At 35.4% G+C, this 17,635-nt stretch overlaps 1 protein-coding gene and 1 long non-coding RNA gene across 19 annotated transcripts in view; one reads left to right on the forward strand and one right to left on the reverse strand.

The window, feature by feature from the left end:
- The window catches only part of RBFOX2 (RNA binding fox-1 homolog 2), a 270,397-nt gene that overhangs the window by 216,764 nt on the left and 35,998 nt on the right, over positions 1–17,635 (forward strand). For 10 of the 17 annotated variants that reach the window (XM_045552977.1, XM_045552982.1, XM_045552973.1 and 7 more), the window contains 2 exons: positions 9,563–9,709; positions 14,560–14,613. In XM_045552977.1, the coding sequence (XP_045408933.1) occupies positions 9,563–9,709; positions 14,560–14,613 (201 nt within the window). The remainder of the gene's footprint in view (positions 1–9,562; positions 9,710–14,559; positions 14,614–17,635) is intronic. The other 7 variants (XM_045552979.1, XM_045552983.1, XM_045552975.1 and 4 more) reach the window with 1 other exon arrangement.
- Positions 1–17,635, reverse strand: part of LOC123639315 — a 95,367-nt gene that overhangs the window by 38,086 nt on the left and 39,646 nt on the right. The window lies entirely within an intron of this gene.

Genomic DNA, 17,635 nt, shown 5'->3' on the forward strand with positions numbered 1-17,635 from the left:
ACATCCTACAGAACTGGCGTTCTATCCTTTGGGAAGTGCTGCACTATGATTTTTGAAGCATGCAAGTTTCCACACATCTTTTAGATGCCTTCAAGCTATTTTGCCTGTGTTTTTCCATTTGATTTTCTTGAATATAAAGTATATCACAGTCTTACTTTATTCAAGTTTGAATCATTCTGATTTGAAATAGTGTGATATAAAAAATTAATGAAGTTTCACTGTTGTGCAAATTTTGAAGCAGTGTGAATCTCTCCAAATGAAAACTTTGTTAATGATTGCCTAATTTCAAAACTATATGAAGTGCATGGTAATTCACATGCAAGCTGTACTTTTAGCAGTTAATAGAGATATCTACTATCTTTTTTTTTTTTCTTTCTTTGAGACAGAGTCTGCCTCTGTTGCCCTGGCTAGAGTGCCATGTGTCAGCCTAGCTCACAGGAGCCTCAAACTCCTGGGCTCAAGCAATCCTTCTGCCTCAGCCTCCCGAATAGCTGGGACTGCAGGCATACGCCACCATGCCCAGCTAATTTTTTCTATATATATTTTTAGTTGTCTGTTTTTCAGTAGAGACGGGGGTCTCACTCTTGCTCAGACTGGTCTCAAACTCCTGACCTCGAGCTATCCTCCCACCTCGGTCTCCCAGAGTGCTAGGATTACAAGCGTGAGCCACTGCACCCGGCCAAGATATCTACTATCTTTTGATAGATTTAGTCTTGAATTCTGCGATTTTCAGAACCATGTCCCTTGCCCTAAATGTTACTGACTTTGTAATATTGTTAAAATACCTATTTGAGCGTTTGAAGAGAATTCATTTGGACATCTTGTCTGAAGACTACCCCCCATCCAAAAGAAATTGAGCCTAACTAGGAATGATTTATACTTTTGTTCTTAAAACCATGAGATTTTCAGAGAGAATGCTGTAGGAGATGAAACTTTACGTAACTGGTTTTTCATATATAAGATCATGAGATTTATAAGTTAAACTGTTTCTAATTGTGGAGTGGATAATAGTAATACTAGATTCAATATGTTTTTTTTTCCTTCACCGAGCCAATAATTTGAAATGAGTGTACTTTTCAGCCCATTTCTGACTTCTATAAGAGTTCCAACCATATTTTGAATACAAATATAAATATTTGTTTACAGTTGTGCCTGTATATAATCATTAAAGCAACTAAATATTCTTTGTGTTTTAATATTTAAGGGTTTAGAATCTGACATCCCAAAATACTTTTTTCTTTTTTTAAACTTTTAATTTTGAAATAATTTTAGATTTAAAGTTGCAAAAACGGTAAAGTTTTTGCATACTCTTCACCTAGCTTCCCCTAATGTCAATATCTTACATAGCTATAGTACAATTTTTAAAACCAGGTAATAAGAAGTATTGGTATAACGCTATTAGGTAAAGTATAGACCTTATTTAAATTTCATCAGTTTTTTTCAATATGTTTATACTTTCTGTTCAGAATCCAGTGCAAGGTCCCGCATTGTATTTAGTTGTCATGTCTCCTAATCTCAAAATACTTTAATATCCTCAGTTTATATCTGAAGAAGTTCTAGGCTCTTAAGAACAGAGAGAGGAAAAAAACTTTGTATTTATAGACTTGCCATTAGATGATAACCATGTCTCATTTCCAATTTCTTCTGCTTATTCTATGTCAACCTTTCATATATGCATTGGGAAGGGGCTGTAATACAGTTTCTCCTTCACTTAAAATACAAAGGTTATTTTGAAAGTACTTGTTTCCTAAAATGTTTTATACATATCAACTTAAAACAAGCATAGGCTTTGTTTCTCTGTTTTGCTGCCTTCATTAAAATATGTACATATACTATCATAACATGTTATTAAGTACTTATTAGTTCCAGGTCACTTTTGAATACATGAAGCTAACTTTGCTTACTCCACAAAAATTTCAAAAGTTTCAGAAACTGATGACATCGGTTAAAAGATTGGAAGACTCTTCTCTGGAGAACCTGACTTGCTCAAGAAGAAAACTTTAAAGAACAAATTGCTTACTTAACAACCTAGAATCAATCACCAGGTCATCAAACCCCCAACCTCACCCACTCGGAACTTCCAATTGCTTTTTTAGCCACCTGTGCCACCTCAATTCTTAATCATGAACAGACAACCAAGGATTACTAGATACCTGAGGAAAGCCTACAACATGGAAAAATAGATAACAAAACTGAAAAAAGGAAACATTGTTGGAGTAGACCCCCCAAACTACCAAAAGAATCATTTATACCCTCAGAGAGATAAGAAAAGATACTGTATCCACTTAATAACGAAATGCTAGGTTTTTAGAGGAGGGTGTTGACTTTCAGAAAAGGGAACTGACCCTTTTAAATTAAAAACATGGCAACAAAATGAAAAATTTCATTGGTGAGCCTGAAGATGAAATTGAAGGTATACAGTCTCCTACTCACAATTCCAAAATCCAAAAAGTTCTGAGAATCATAGGATTTTTCATAAATTTGTAACAAAACCAACAACCTTTTTATAGTTTTTATAGGTTTTACTAGGGGAATATCATTGCTCCAGGTATCTTGGGGCAGGGTGGGGGATATTACATTATGGGTTATACACCGTATTACCTCCCTAAAATTCTAAAAATTCTGAATTCTGATACACATTTGCCCCGAGAGATTTCAAATAAGAGATTAAGGACCTATATTCAAGAAAGTAGAGCCAAAAGGCAGAGAGATGGAAAGTACAAGAGAAGAGATAAGAAAATTGAGGACTAGTCCAGAAGATATCTAATAATACAAGTTCCAGAAAGAAAGATAAAATGTGTAGAGTGGGAATCATCAGCAAAATAATTCCAGAAAACTGCCCAGAACTGAAGGACATTAATTTTCAACTTGAAAGAGACCCCTGAATTCTCAGCAAAATAGACGAAAATAAAAGAAGCCTACACTAAGACATATCACTATAGGTACTGTTGTAGAACACTGGGCATAATTGGATAAACCTACAAGCCAAGAGAAAAAAGTCTCATACGAGGAGATAGGAATCATGTCTTCAAATTTCTCAGCAGCAGGACTAAAAGCTAGAAGATACTTGTGAGTTGCCTTCAAAATTCTGAAAGGTTTTTTTTCCCAAGCTAGAATTCTGTACCCAACCAAACTATCATTAAAATGGGAGGGTTAAACAGATGTTTTCAGACATGAATCAGATTCTCAAAAAATTTACTATACTAAATTGAATTTCCTATTTTCTTTCCTTTAGCCTCACAGAGGTGAAAATATGAAATAAAGACATCTATGGGGGAAAAAAAGAAAAAAATAAATATTGAAGAAAATGTATAATCCATGAATCAAGATATTATTCCTGAATTCATCAGGAGGTTCCTTAGTATCTCAGATTATGTTTTCAGACTAAGGAAAGAAAAAGTCATACTTTATCTTATATCATCCAGAGTTCCCTTTCAGACCATGACAGAGCATTGTCCACAATGTGTAAACAGTTAAAATATTTCCCTTGTTCCATAGGGGAAAGAGTCAGAAAAATGAATCCATTTCCCAGTTATTTAATATAAGAATTTTAAAAGTTTGAAGTCATCAAAAAAACAAAAAAACACTTTTAGTCCTCATTTCTAGGATGAGGGTTTGAGGCTTAAAAATCTGATTTGCTATTAAATGTAAGCTGCACCAGGCTCCCATGCAGTGTTGACAGATAGCTCGACCGCACTCTCGAGATGACTTGTTGGAAGGGTAGATGTATAGGCTTTAGCTGTATGATTGCATCAGGCCGGCACTGCTGCCAGTCCTCACTGTAAACTGTCAGTAAACAGACTCCAGCATCTTCTGTTTTATCTCCTGCCCAGTGGATACATTAGATCAGAGAATGACCACAAAAGGGAAAAACACAACCTTGGGAGGTTGTTTATACAGTCAGCAAAGTTGCTCAGCAGCTAACAATAGAAAATAACGCAAACCAGTGCTGTTATGAACCGAGATTTTTCTTAGAACAGTTTAACTGTCTACTTTTCACAAAGATAAGGCCTAAAAACTTTTAAATTTTCTCTCTGATGTGTATATTTTAGCAACTAGTAGTCTATATTGGGATAGACTTAAAGTGAGAATGTCAGGTGGGAGATATAATCTCATTTCATTACATTAACATAGTATGACTAATATTTCCTATTCCTATTTCCACTATGTACAGAAAACCACTTTTCAGCCCCTTTGAGTATCAGTTTAGCAATTCTCTGGCTTTTTTCCTAATTAAATGTCAGTGTGCCTTTGCAGGTTTTCTTTTTCTCCCTTCTCTTCCCCTTCCTAGCCTGACTAACCATGTCACCTCTAGTGTAGACTTCCCCATCTCTTACCCAGGAGACTCTTGCTTCATCAGATGAGAGTCCTAAGGGGAGAGGGGGTGGGTTCCACACATGCTCTCCCTTCTAATGAGAAGAAGATGGGTGCAGTGCTAGAAAGGAAGTGGTTTAGCACATGAAATTGAGATACCTAGTTTTGAATCCTTACTCTGCCACTTACTGTGTAACCTTGGGCAACTAACTTAACCTCTCTATGCATTAGTTTCTTCTTCTGTCAATTGGGGATAATGATAGTATCTACTTCAAAAAGGTATTGTGAGAATTAAAATAATACATGTAGGCCAGGCGCGGTGGCTCACGCCTGTAATCCTAGCACTCTGGGAGGCCGAGGTGGATGGATCGTTTGAGCTCAGGAGTTCGAAACCAGCCTGAGCAAGAGCAAGACCCTGTCTCTACTAAAAATAGAAAGAAATTATATGGACAGCTAAAAATATATATAGACAAATTAGCTGAGCATGGTGGCACATGCCTGTAGTCCCAGCTACTCGGGAGGCTGAAGCAGGAAGATTGCTTCAGCCCAGGAGTTTGAGGTTGCTGTGAGCGAGGCTGACGCCACGGCACTCTAGCCCAGCAACAGAAGTGAGACTCTGTCTCAAAAAAAAAAAAATAATAATAATAATAATACATGTAAAGTACAATATAATATAGTAGTTAAGACCATATACTCTGGAGCTAGACTGCCTGGGATTGAATCCCTGCTCCATAACTTAGTCTTTGTATTCATCAGACTCCTCATCTGAAAAATGTGAATAAAAAATAGTACCTACTGCACAGGATTGTTGAAATAATTATATTAATTAAAATATGTTAAATATTTAGGCCAGTGTCTTGCAGCTAGCAAACACTATTTAATAGTATTAAAAGGCTTAGATCAGGGTCTGGCACTCAAGAAATGGTTGCTATTTTATAGAGAATTCCCATTTTTTAACAAAATTGTATAAGTTGAAAGAAGAAAAGATCCGAGGTTTAAAGCGAGAAAGGCAATTTGAAGTAGTATTTGTAGAAAGTAGGAACACTAGCTGAAGAAACTTAGTAGATTGCTGGGCAACATTTTTGGTTTGGTGATTGTACATCTGTTGTGCTATTCAGTAGCCCAGTTGAATCATTTTCCTCCAGCAACAGTTACCTGCCCAGGTTCAAGCTTAGATAAAATTGATGGATGAAGCCAGACGTGTGGTGGCTCATGCCCATAATCTCAGCACTTTGGGAGGCTGAGGTGGGAGGATTGCTTCAGCTCAGGACTTCCAGGCTACGGTGAGCTGTGATCATGCCATGGCACTGCAACCTGAATAACAGAGTGAGATCCTGTCTCTTAAAAAAAAAAAAAAGTTTGTTTTTTTTTTAAATTGATGGTTGGATTTATTGAGTGTTGCAATTTTTATGGGCAGATTCTACCAAGGAGATTGAAATGACAGATTCTGAAACCTAAATTGGGTAGAAAGGGAACTAAAGACCTGTAGGTGAGGGCTTAGAGATAGGGAAGTGGAGAATCAATGTTTGTTGGGTCCAGTGAAGTCAAATAATTGTTGTGGTGGGGATTTTTGAGCAAATATATGGAAAAAAATAATAGTGTCTGTTTAAAAAGCAGGTGTTTGAATTAGTCATTTTGTTGGGGCCGTTAGAGTATTTTCCACAGTGATGATGATTTCGGCAGGGAGGACATCATCATCACATTCAGGGCTATTTTTTCCCCACAGACCCCAGGGCAGGGGCCACCCTTAGCTAAATCCCTCCAAGTGACTGCAGTAGAGCCCTCCGGGGAGCTCAGGAAGGGGAGTGCTGAGTTACATGATAAATGCTGCCATATGCCATGCAGGCGAGCATAGCTCCTGGGTATCTCTTCCCTATGTGAGGGGTGTGAAGGAGAGAGCTTCGGTAAGACCTCCCCATCTCCTCTCCAAAAGACGCACCCTCCAGACTCCTCCACGCACAGGTCCCCAGGTTAGGTGGGTATTACCTAACTCCTCATCTTTTTTCTAAACTCAGAGGCAGTGACAGCCAGGGGCAGAAGCACATTCCCCTCATCTAAGAGATGGCAGGGGGGAAAACTGCAATAAAAGCTGGATCCTCCCTCCGGAAATTTTAAAATCCTTTTTTAATTCCAATGTAAGTCATTTTTAGCGGGAATGGGAGTTCAGACAAGCTGCATTTCAGAAATGCTGTCATAATGGTTTTTAACACCTTTTGCTCTTCTTACTGGTGCTATTTTGTAGAATTAAGGAACAACATTCAAGTTTTATGGGGCTTTTTATACTCTTTTTTTTAAAGTCTCAAAGTTCTATTTTTGTGTTTAACATTTTCATTAAAATTTTTTTTGTAACTGGAGCCACAATGTAACAAATATGGGGGGAAAAAATCCGTGCCTTGTTTCAACAGGTTTTGCTAATTTTTAGGCTGAAAGATGACGGATGCCTAGAGTTTACCTTGTGTTTAATTAAAATCAGTATTTCTCTAAAAAAAAAAAAAAAGAATTAGTCATTTTGGTGGTAGAGCAGTTTCAGGTGATGACACCAGCAAGATAAAATATTTGTGTCAAAAATCTGAGAGCTGGAATACAGAGCATGAAAAAATGATTAATACATCTATCAAAGGACTCATATCCAAAATTTATAAAGAGGTGTAAATCATAAGCAAAAACCAGTCAACCTAATAGAAAATGGGCAAAAGATTTGCAGAAATTTCACAGAAGTTATCAAAATGTTCAGTGATCACATGAAAAGGTGGTAAATTTCATTAATCATTAGGAAAATGCAAATTAAAGCCACAGTAGGATGCCACTCACCAGAATAGTTAAAATGAAAACAACAATACCACAAACAGCTACAACTCTTACACACAGTTGATGAGAATGTAAGTTAGTACAGCCACTTTGGAGAACTGGCAGTATTGTTAAGGCTGAACGTACACATATCCTTGACCTAGCAAATCTACTCCTAGATAGGTAATAGATATATGGAGACAGAGATTGAGATATAGAGATAGATATAGACCCAACAGAAATACTTGCTTGAGCATTCTTAATATCCAAAACTGGAAGCAGCTCAAATAAATTTTGTGTTTATACAATGGAATAAGAATGGGTAAATTACAACAATATGTGTGTGTTACATGAATATAATGTGGGAAAGAAGCCAAAATACAAAAAAGTACATACTATGTGATTCCTTTTTTTTAAGTAAGTTTTAAAATGGTAAAACTAATCTATGGAGTTGGAAGTCAGGATAGTGGTGACCCTTTGTCAGGGGAACGGTGACTGGAGTGGACCCCTAGGGTGCCCCTGGAATCCTGTTTCTTGATCTAATTTGATGGTTGCATGGGTGTACTTTCTTTGTGAAAATTCATTCAGCTCTTTGCTTATGATTTGTGCATTTTTTAAATCCAGCCCAGGTTGTGATCCGATGTGATTTTTATTTATGTATGTTAAACTTCAGTTTAAAAATTACATTAGATCAGAAGGCTTGAGAATTTTGGAAATGATAGTTCACTTTTTCCACTTGGCAGATATCCCTAGAATTAAAGATTTCATACTTTAAAAAAATATGAGTGTTCACCACATACTGGAAAATTAACCAGTCTGGCTTCTGACCTTAAATTATGTCTTTAGGGCAGCAAAGAACTATCAAGAGCAACAGATAAGTACCTTGGGCAACATACTTTAATCATTAATTTTCATTAATCTTGCCATTCACATACACTATGACAGGTTACATGGACTACATATATAAGTTGTATATAAAACTGTGGTTTGGCACATGTAGAATTAATTTTTTTAACTTTCCTCGGAGAGTTACATCATCATCTCACAGATCATATCTGGTGGTTTTAAAGTTTGGTTGAAGAGAGAGTTTTATGTGATCCAGCTGTGAGATGTAAGAGGCAAGTTTGAAGGTGTTTGAATGAGCATTAGTTGTAATTGATGCTTGTTGCTTTGACTGCATGTTGGTGTCCATGATGCTGTTTTAGTAACTTAGTGAGTTTCATCTTTGAATGGAATTTGTTTTGTTTAGTCTGCATTGTGCCCAGATTGATGATTGAAAACCTTACACTTTCACAGAACATTGCTTTGTAGCTCTTCCTTTTTCTGCTATTTTTATATCACATGAATCATTGCACATTTAAGCCATCTGCAAGGCCTGAATGGAATGAGATAAAAAGCTGCCATCACTTAGATTGACACTTGAAAAGCTAGTATTCATTTGGAGTTTATTCCTTATTATCCTTTGCATTTTAAAGTTTCAAACTTCATTTCAAGATGGTTGCTAACATCTCTGAGCCAAAAGTATTTCTGATTCACAGCTTCTTTTAGCCTGAACATTGGGTCAAAGAGGAGGGGATCCATATCTGTTAGGGACTCAGTTCTATCTCGATTGAGAGAGTAAGAATAGCAAGTTCCACTCCTGTTTTAAAAGTATGTTGGTTTAATCAGTTCAGCAAGCCATCCAGTTTGGCATGCACTTCATAGAGAATAGTAAAAATATAAGGTTCTTAAATTGCCAGTTAGATTCTCTAAATGCACTTTGCTCTGGGCTGCAGAAGAATGTGTTCCCCTATAATAATATTAACTGGAATTGCATAAATTAGGGAGGAGAGTACAGATTTGTTTCAGAGTGAGAAGCTTCTTCAGTTTTCAGGCAAATTGCTCATTGTCACTAGGTTTCTTTTCTTCATAAATAATATCATTATAATAATACTTTGGCAAAGTGGTAGTAATAAATTCTAGAACTAATTAAGGGAGTGAAATATAAAAATACTCCCTTATTTCCTTGAGAGAGCCTGAGATGATAGACCAAAAAATACAGTGACCTCCACAACTAAGTACAATAGACTCTCTATTTTCAAAATAGAAAGATCTCAAAAATAGAAAGCTCTACTAAGAATCTAAGAATAAAGGTACTATTTTTACATCTTCAGTTATAATAGCTCCACGTGATCTTAGGCAAGTCACTTAGTGTTTCTCTGTCCATTATCTCTCATTTTGCTAATGTACTATAAATACTCAAAAGACCAAATTTTTTTTTGTAGACTATAGCATTTGGAACATAGATAACATCTTTGGGGGTTTTTCTGGTTTGTTTTTTCTTTGAAGGGACAACTATAATTTTTGCTTAAAGATACCCTGTTTGGGAATGATTCAGTGGGAGAGGACTTTAAATATTTTACATAATTCTTGTGAAGTAATTGGGTTTAGTTTTCAAGTGTTATTTTTTTTCTTTCTTTAGCAGACAGAAGGTGGAGCACAGACAGATGGCCAGCAGTCACAGACACAAAGTAGTGAAAATTCAGAGAGTAAATCTACCCCGAAACGGCTGCATGTCTCTAATATTCCTTTCCGCTTCCGGGACCCTGACCTCCGGCAAATGTTTGGGGTAAGTCTCTGAAGTCCTTTTATGGATTTTACAATTAAAATAGAATTTGATCCACCAAATATATTGTTAGTAATGATTAATACTTTAGGATTAAGCTACAAATAAATTGAGAAAGACTCTGTATTTCATCAGTCTTTAGAAACCTTTTCCTATCACCTGGTCTACTCTGGACATGGCTTTGCAAGTTTTCACACACTTGAGGTGACCGTATGACCCAGTTTACAGGGACTGGGGTGTTTCTTGTTCCTTGAGATTTTCAGTGCTAAGACCGCCAAGATGAGATGGTCACCCCACTCATCCACCAAATGTAGTAAACATATCAATAATATGTTCAGTTTCACCTAAAAGAGCAACCATATACATTCTTTTAGAGCAGTGATTCACTTGTCTGCACATTGGAAATCATCTGGGAAGTTTAAATAATATTGATGCTTGTGGCCCACATCCAGAAGTTGTGATTCAGTTGGCCTGGGGCGGGACTTGGGCTTAGGCATTTTTATAAGATTTGCCAGGTGATTCTAATGTGCAAATGATTTGGGGGACTACCTGCTTATTCCTACTGTCAACTTCTTAGTTTTTTTGTTGCCTTTCATTTAAGCTCAGTACAATACTACCTTATCTTATCCCCCTCAACTGCAGGAACCAAAGGAAGTGGGTCCAGGGAGGCACTATTGCCATTCTGTACTCAGCCTTTGCAATGTCTAGGAAGAAACAATATAGAGAATACAGGTTTAGAGGTGGCTCATTAAAGTAGAAAGAGTGTGGATTTTGGTATCAAAGAGTCTGTGTTCAAATTCTATTTGGGTGTGAACTTGCGAAATTCATGTGTCTTTTTTGAGCTTGAATATCAGAATCATATCTATTATAAAAATAAGGATAGTAATCCCTACCTTTCAGAGTCTTATGAATTGAATGAAATTATATCTGTGAAGCCGATAGTACCTCAGTGTTGTATTTTTACTTCCTTGCTTATACTCAGATGTCAAGACCAATATCTGAAGTCAAGTGTAGAGGGTGGTTTGCTATCTCTGATGTGTTCCTTCAGTTATTTACTTCCTCCTGAAATCACTATCATGAAAAAAGTGTAATAGCAAAGATTTAAGTTGTTGGGAAGTAATGGCTGCTGAGAGTCTTAATTTTTTCTGAGCCTGTGTCAGGCATCAATATTATTTAAGCTTCCCAGATGATTTCCAGTGTGCAGACAAGTGAATCATTGCTCTAAAAAAATGTATATGGTTGCTCTTTTAGGTGAAACTAAACATATTATTGATATGTTTACTACATTTGGTGGGTGAATGGGGTGACCATCTCATCTTGGCGGTCTTAGCACTGAAAATCTCAAGGAACAAGAAACACCTTAGTCCCTGTAAACTGGGTCATAGAGTCACCTCATGTGTGTGACAACTTGCAAAGCCATGTCTAGAGTAGACTAGGTGATAGGAAAAGGTTTCTAAAGACAGCTGAAAATGCTGATTTACCTCTCTTAACTTGGCCAAGAAATAATCAATATTTTTTAAATTCCATTAGGATAGCTGTCTGATGCTTTGTTAGAAAAGCAAATGCCCTTCTGTAAGTCTTGGCTATGGCCACTTCATGGTGACAAGACACTGGAGAAAAGCTCTGTCATTAGAGCTGACTACCTGGATGTATTTTCCACAACTGAAAAGAATGCCAGAGCTGAGGTTTAATGATGTTCTTGAAGTACTTGAAGAGCTTCTACACAGAAAATTATAACCATCTGTTCTCCATCTCTACAGAAAAGAGAGCAATAGAATATATAAAAGGCAGCATAAAGGACTTAGGTTATGTAGAAGAAATTTCCTGGGAGCATGAGTTATTAGGTTCTCTGCTGAACTGTCAGAACTATTATAATATAGAATCTTAGTCTCCAGAGGTCTGTGAAAATGGAATACATTCTCAAATGTCAGAGGTGTGTTTTCTCTTGAGTCCAAAAAATAGTGTCCATTGAAGATCTGTGTAGGCCAGTTAGTGATTTCCTAAAGGGTATTAGATCGTTAAATATGAAGTGTCAAATTTTGAATCAAAAGTGTAGTTTATTATATCTCAAATAAGAAGCAGTACAATTAATCAAAATATATATGGCCTAAATCATCGACACAGTTTTGCCATCTTAACAGTAGCTTGTTTATGCCAGCAGTAAAGAAGCCTAGAGAACAAGTGGCGATGAAATCGCCAAAGGTATTTTTCCACAGCTTGTTGAGAATTTAATATTTTTCCTTGCAAGAAGTGGTCCAAAGCCTGGAGAAAGTGGTAGTTAGTTGGCGCAAGGTCTGGTAAATATGGTGGATGACAGAGAGTTTCTGAGTCCAGCTTCTGTAGTGTGAGCAGTGTTGTTTGTGCTACATGTGGTTGGGCACTATCTTGCAAGAAGACTGGCCTGTCTCTATTGACCAATCTCAGCTGCTTAATCGCAAGCATCCTCATCATTTCATCTAGTTGGTTGCAGTAGACATCCGCTGTAATCCACTGACCAGGTTTCGTGAAGCTATAGTGGATAATAACAGCGCTGGACCACCAAACACACACCATTAGCTCTTTTGAATGAATATTCAGTTTTGGACTGTGTTTCGTCACTTCATCATTATCCAACCATTGTGCCAAATGCTTCCAATTGTCAGAAAGAATCATTTTTTATCACATGTAACAATACAGTGTAGAAATGGTTCGCCTTTATGTCATGATAGCAAAGAAAGGCAATCTTTGAGATGATTTCTCTTCTGACACTCGTTTCATGTGGAACCCATCTATCTAGCTTCTTTACCTTGCCAATTTGTTCCTTGCTGCTAATTCACACATAAACTGAATTCACTTCCACCACAGCTTTCGGCTCATCATTATCCACCTTGGTCTCAGATCACCCATGTGGCTCATTTTCAGGATTAAAATAAACAGAATGGAATTTCCAAAACCACCAACGTACTGTGCGTTCATTAGCCAGATCCTTCCCAAACACTTTGTTGATATTTCGCGAGCTGTCTGCACTGCATTGGTTCCATGACGGAACTCACATTCGAAAATAACATGACTTTTTGACTTATCCATGGTTTCACAAAAATTGCTCTAAAAAAAATTTGAAAGATAATCACAAGCCAAACTCTGTGTTTGAAAGACTGAAGATGTACCTTCACAATAAATATAAAACAAGAAATGTCAAAGTGAAATGTCAGAGATATCAACTGTCAGACTTAGTACTTAAGGAAATCAGATATTTCATAATTAATAACTGGATATTATTCTCTTCCTATGAAGCATAAAGTGCAAAAGAAATAATTTTTTCCTTGCGGGATACCTAGTTGCTTTATTTTCTTCCATATGGTTAATATCTGTCACTTAGGAGGACAGTAGCATTGGTGAAGAGCAGGAATTCCATGCTTCATTTTATTAGCTCTGTAAACTTGACAGATTGCTTCTTTCAGCCTCGTTTTCCTTAGCCATAAAAAGTAAGATAGTCCTTACTCCAGAAGGAATGCATTAGAAAATGTAAATGAAATAAACTCTAGAGCACCATGCAAATCTTAGTTTTATAGGATAGACATAATAAATAAAAGGTCCATCTAAAAGTAAGACATTTTCTTATTTTCTTGATTTTTTTTTTTTTTTTTGAAATTTCTATTAAATGATGAAACTGGAATCAAACCCAGATGTCTTACTCTGGAAAATTTGGGTTTTTAATACATATGTTTTGATAAAGATAGTAATGATTCAGTCCAATGGGAAAACATGATTTCTATTTTGCTCTTTTCATTTTTGTTTTTTTCACATTTCCCAAAGTCTGATTTGAAATCCAAGTGAAATAGAATATTGGGTATGAGTTTAGTATGCAGAAAGAAATATGAGCCAAAAAGATATCTGGAAATTTAGAGCAAATAACCTTCAATTCAGTTCACCCAAGTATTGATTAAAACAGTTAGTTTTGTCTCCTTATATTAAATATATCCCTCCCCTTCCAAAAAATTATTATATTTTGTGTAACCCTTAGTCACCTATTTAACTACCTAACAATGGAGTTTAGGCTTTGTGTCTTTAGCTTTGTTTGCTTTTCCAAGTGTTAAAATATTTAAATAATTACTAAAGAGAATTGGTATTTAAAATATTCGTCATGTTCGTTGCAGAAATATTAAAGTGGGAAATAGCATGTAACCTATGGAAATGGTAACACATATATGTTTATTGAATTAGATAGTTGTTCATAATCTATTGCTAAGTTAAAAAAAAATACAAGCAATATGTGGAGTGTATCTGATGTTTAGTGCTTGAGGGAAAGTCTGGAAGGCTGTGTACTAAAATAATGTTACGATGGTGGGATTGCAGATGATCTTTATTTTCTGTTTTCCCTCTTCCTTTTTGTTTATATTTTCTAATTTTTATACAGTGAGTATGGTTTACTTACATAAATAAAAAAAGTGAGGGGTACAGCCTTTGATAATATATCATTCTACTTAGTAGGATTTGCTTTTTAAAACTGAGACATTTAAAAGAATTAGAGATGTAGTTAGGAAAATTCTCAGTTCTTGTCCCTGTTAAGAAGTATATAGTGGGTTAACACTGAATATCTTTAGACAATAGCTTTCCATACAGAAAGGTAGATAATACGTGAGTGAGTGTATTAAGAAAGGAGTGAAAAGAAGGAGTGTATTAAGAAAGGAGTGAAAAGAAAGGAGTGAAAAAGAAAACTGTCAGCTTGGTGATCAAGAAAAATCAGAAACTGGTATTGGGACTTACCAACAAATAGAAACACAGAAGTTAAAAACTATTCCTATTTCAGAAGAGAGTGAAGTGTGTGGATAAAAAGCTGATCATAAATAAATGTTTTATGTTTGTCTCTGCAGCAGTTTGGCAAAATCCTAGATGTAGAAATAATCTTTAATGAACGTGGCTCTAAGGTAAGCTCCATTTCAATATCAAGTATGCTTGATTTCTTTTTGAGTTTTGTTTTATTTTACATAGTAAGTATTTGGAAAACATAAGATATTTGTCAAGCCTGCCTAAAAGTATCCCAAGTGTCCACCTTGGGTTAGATTATCTCTAAAAATAAGGTACCACATGGCCAAACTTTTTTCTAATAATTATATTGGGAGGGTGATGGGGCAAGAAGCAGAGAAGTTTGAGAGGAGAGAGTGGCAGGCAGTTAAGGAACACAGGATGTAGGAGATGATGGTTCTTTATTAGCCTTAAATTTGGCCTAAGCTTTCTTATTTTAAAGGAAGAGAGGGAAGACTGAAAAAAGTGAAATTCTATGGCAATTCCATTCTGAATTCTGTCAGAACAATTCAGCTTTTAAAAATCCAACTTCAAAATGGCATACTTAGAACAAATTTAATGTTTCAGTTATTCAGTTAACTTGATCTCTCTTTTGAATAAATTTTGACAAGGCTTAAACACAGTGGATAGTGACTCAGGAATTCACTATGAACTGATTTCCTCCTTTAAGTTATATACAGATAGGCAATCTTCAGGATGTAGAGTCAATTAAATTACAAATACAGTAAGTTAGTTTGTTTTGTGTAAGAATGAAAGTAGTAACAGTGTTCATTTATGTGTATATTCTCTTATAAATGTGTTCTATATAAAAACTGAAACTTTTATTTAAAATTCATTTTCCTTATTAACTTACTATTCTGAGTTCCCAATCTATATGATTTAGAATTTGTGTGTTTAAAAAAGTGGCAATGTTTTTAGGAACAAAGGAATGGCAAAGTCTTAAAACAGTGTTGTGAAAAAATATTTGAATTTTGGGCAGTTTTATTTGAAAGTTTTCTTGCTGCTCAACAAATGAAATATACACCCCACTGAAACAATCAGCCACAACCAAGGCTGTAAATATTTACCTTGCTATTGCTACATTCAATTCTACTTTCATTTTTTAGGTTAGAGCAACTTTTAAATTAATTTTCATTTGGTCACCTCTGTTAAACTTTGAAAATATTTAATAGTTCTTGGCTATGATTAAATATCCTAAGAATGTAATTTGAGTAAAAGCTAAATAAAGCCAATAAATGAGCTAATATTTACGTCTCTTTAGTTTCATACTCCAAATATACCATACTTTGGGAATTAATAACATATATATACAGTAGTATATTATACCTCCTGCCCCCACCTGTACTCATAGAAATCTATGCACTGTTCTAATGCTCCTTGTTATTATTCCCTTCCTTTATAGAATGTGTCAACACTAAAAGTGTTTAATTCTGACTATAACAATTATTTGTTAATTATTAAAGAGGTAATTATACTCTAAGCTTCCAGTTTTCAGTTAAAACAAAAAAGATTAATATGCCTATACAGAACTTTCTACAGCACTTGGTAAGTATTTTTTAAAATGAAGTCTGTTCAACCTGCAACCAGTAAAACTATTTGCTTGTAGTTTCCTCACAATGGATGTCTATTCCTTTGTTGTATAGTTTGCATTTAACTTTTGTGATCTTTTTAGCTGCAAGGTGGGGAAATGACAGTGGTTTATAGATGGGAAGCACAGGAATGTAAAATAAATACATGAAGATTATTGACCTCACTGTTTATCTAAAGTAGTAGTTTAAATATTTTTGGTTTTAAGTGTATACACTTAAATGGTTCTTAACTAGATTCTAACAACTGGAAGCCCAGTATACTTTTATCAGGCATTGAGGACTTGGTCCTTACCAAGTAAATAATTTGATTGAATTATTGTGAAGCAAAGGAAATTGATCTTTCTTAAGGCTTCTTTCATTGACTTTAAGGATTTGCCTATTACCAAATTTTTAAAAATTTACCTGAGCCGATTACTTGTCCCATGTAATTTTCATTTTAAAATAATGACATAAGCCTTTCTTTTCTCTTTGAGGAATCTAAAAGCATATGCTGCTTCTCTTAGCTTGATGCTGTGTCCTCACTGCCCTATTTTTCTTTGGGCTGCTAAAGAGGTGCACAGATGATGTACTAATTGGTAAATGTTTTTAAAACAAAGCACAGAATTCAGAATTGCCCTTGATCTGCCTTCAAGGACTGATAAAAAACCTTGTTTTCGTCCTTTGACCTTCTTAACTGTTACCTAAAGTTCTTTCCTGGAATGGGTTCCCTTGGAACTGCTCTGTGGCTCCTAATAGAGATTTATTTTGGAATCAAATTCATAGATGCCTCCTCTGGGATCCACCAAAGATAAATTAATGAGTGCTTTTCTTTTTGTGAATTAAGTTTAGTTTCTCATTTCTTTTATATGTTTGGAGTTGACTATAAAATTACGTGTTTTGAAAAGAAGCAGAGAAAAGGAGACTTTATGTGGTCCTGTTATTTAGTTAAGAGTTGCTCTGACTTTTAAACAGTGCTTTTCTGTATAGAAATTAGCTTTTATTGAAATTTTTTTGAAGCAATTACAGAAAAACTAGTCAGAAAGTAATTCTAAGATAAGTAATACTTACATGAAAACAGTATTTAATCAAATTGTTCCAAAACAAAAAGCAACTCTTCACCATATCATATTTTTTATAATGATACTATTGGCCCAGGGATTCTGGGATATACCCATTTGAAAACATAAGTAAATAGCCTTACACTGCGATGCCCACTTCCTCCCTGCTTGCCAATATTCTACCTTTTCCAGCTTGCCTATAGAGTAGAATTGCTGTGCTCCAGAAAGTAGTTGTTTTTTTGTTATTGACTATTTTCCTTTCTCATTCTTTGACCTTAGATTTTCTAAATTTGGCTTACCTAGATTATGGAAGGAATATATATCATATACATGCATACACATGCATACATATGTATTTAAATTATTTTATGTGGGTTTTTTTGTCTTTACTCTCCATTCCTTTGTATGCAATTCTCTGATTAACTGAAACAAACACTAGACTTTTGAAAATGCATAATTAGGACATATGATGGAAAATGGTACTCCTGCCAAAAAATTAACAACTTTATTCAAATAGA

Source organism: Lemur catta, chromosome 6 (genome assembly GCF_020740605.2).
Source record: "Lemur catta isolate mLemCat1 chromosome 6, mLemCat1.pri, whole genome shotgun sequence".
NCBI classification, from domain to species: domain Eukaryota; kingdom Metazoa; phylum Chordata; class Mammalia; order Primates; family Lemuridae; genus Lemur; species Lemur catta.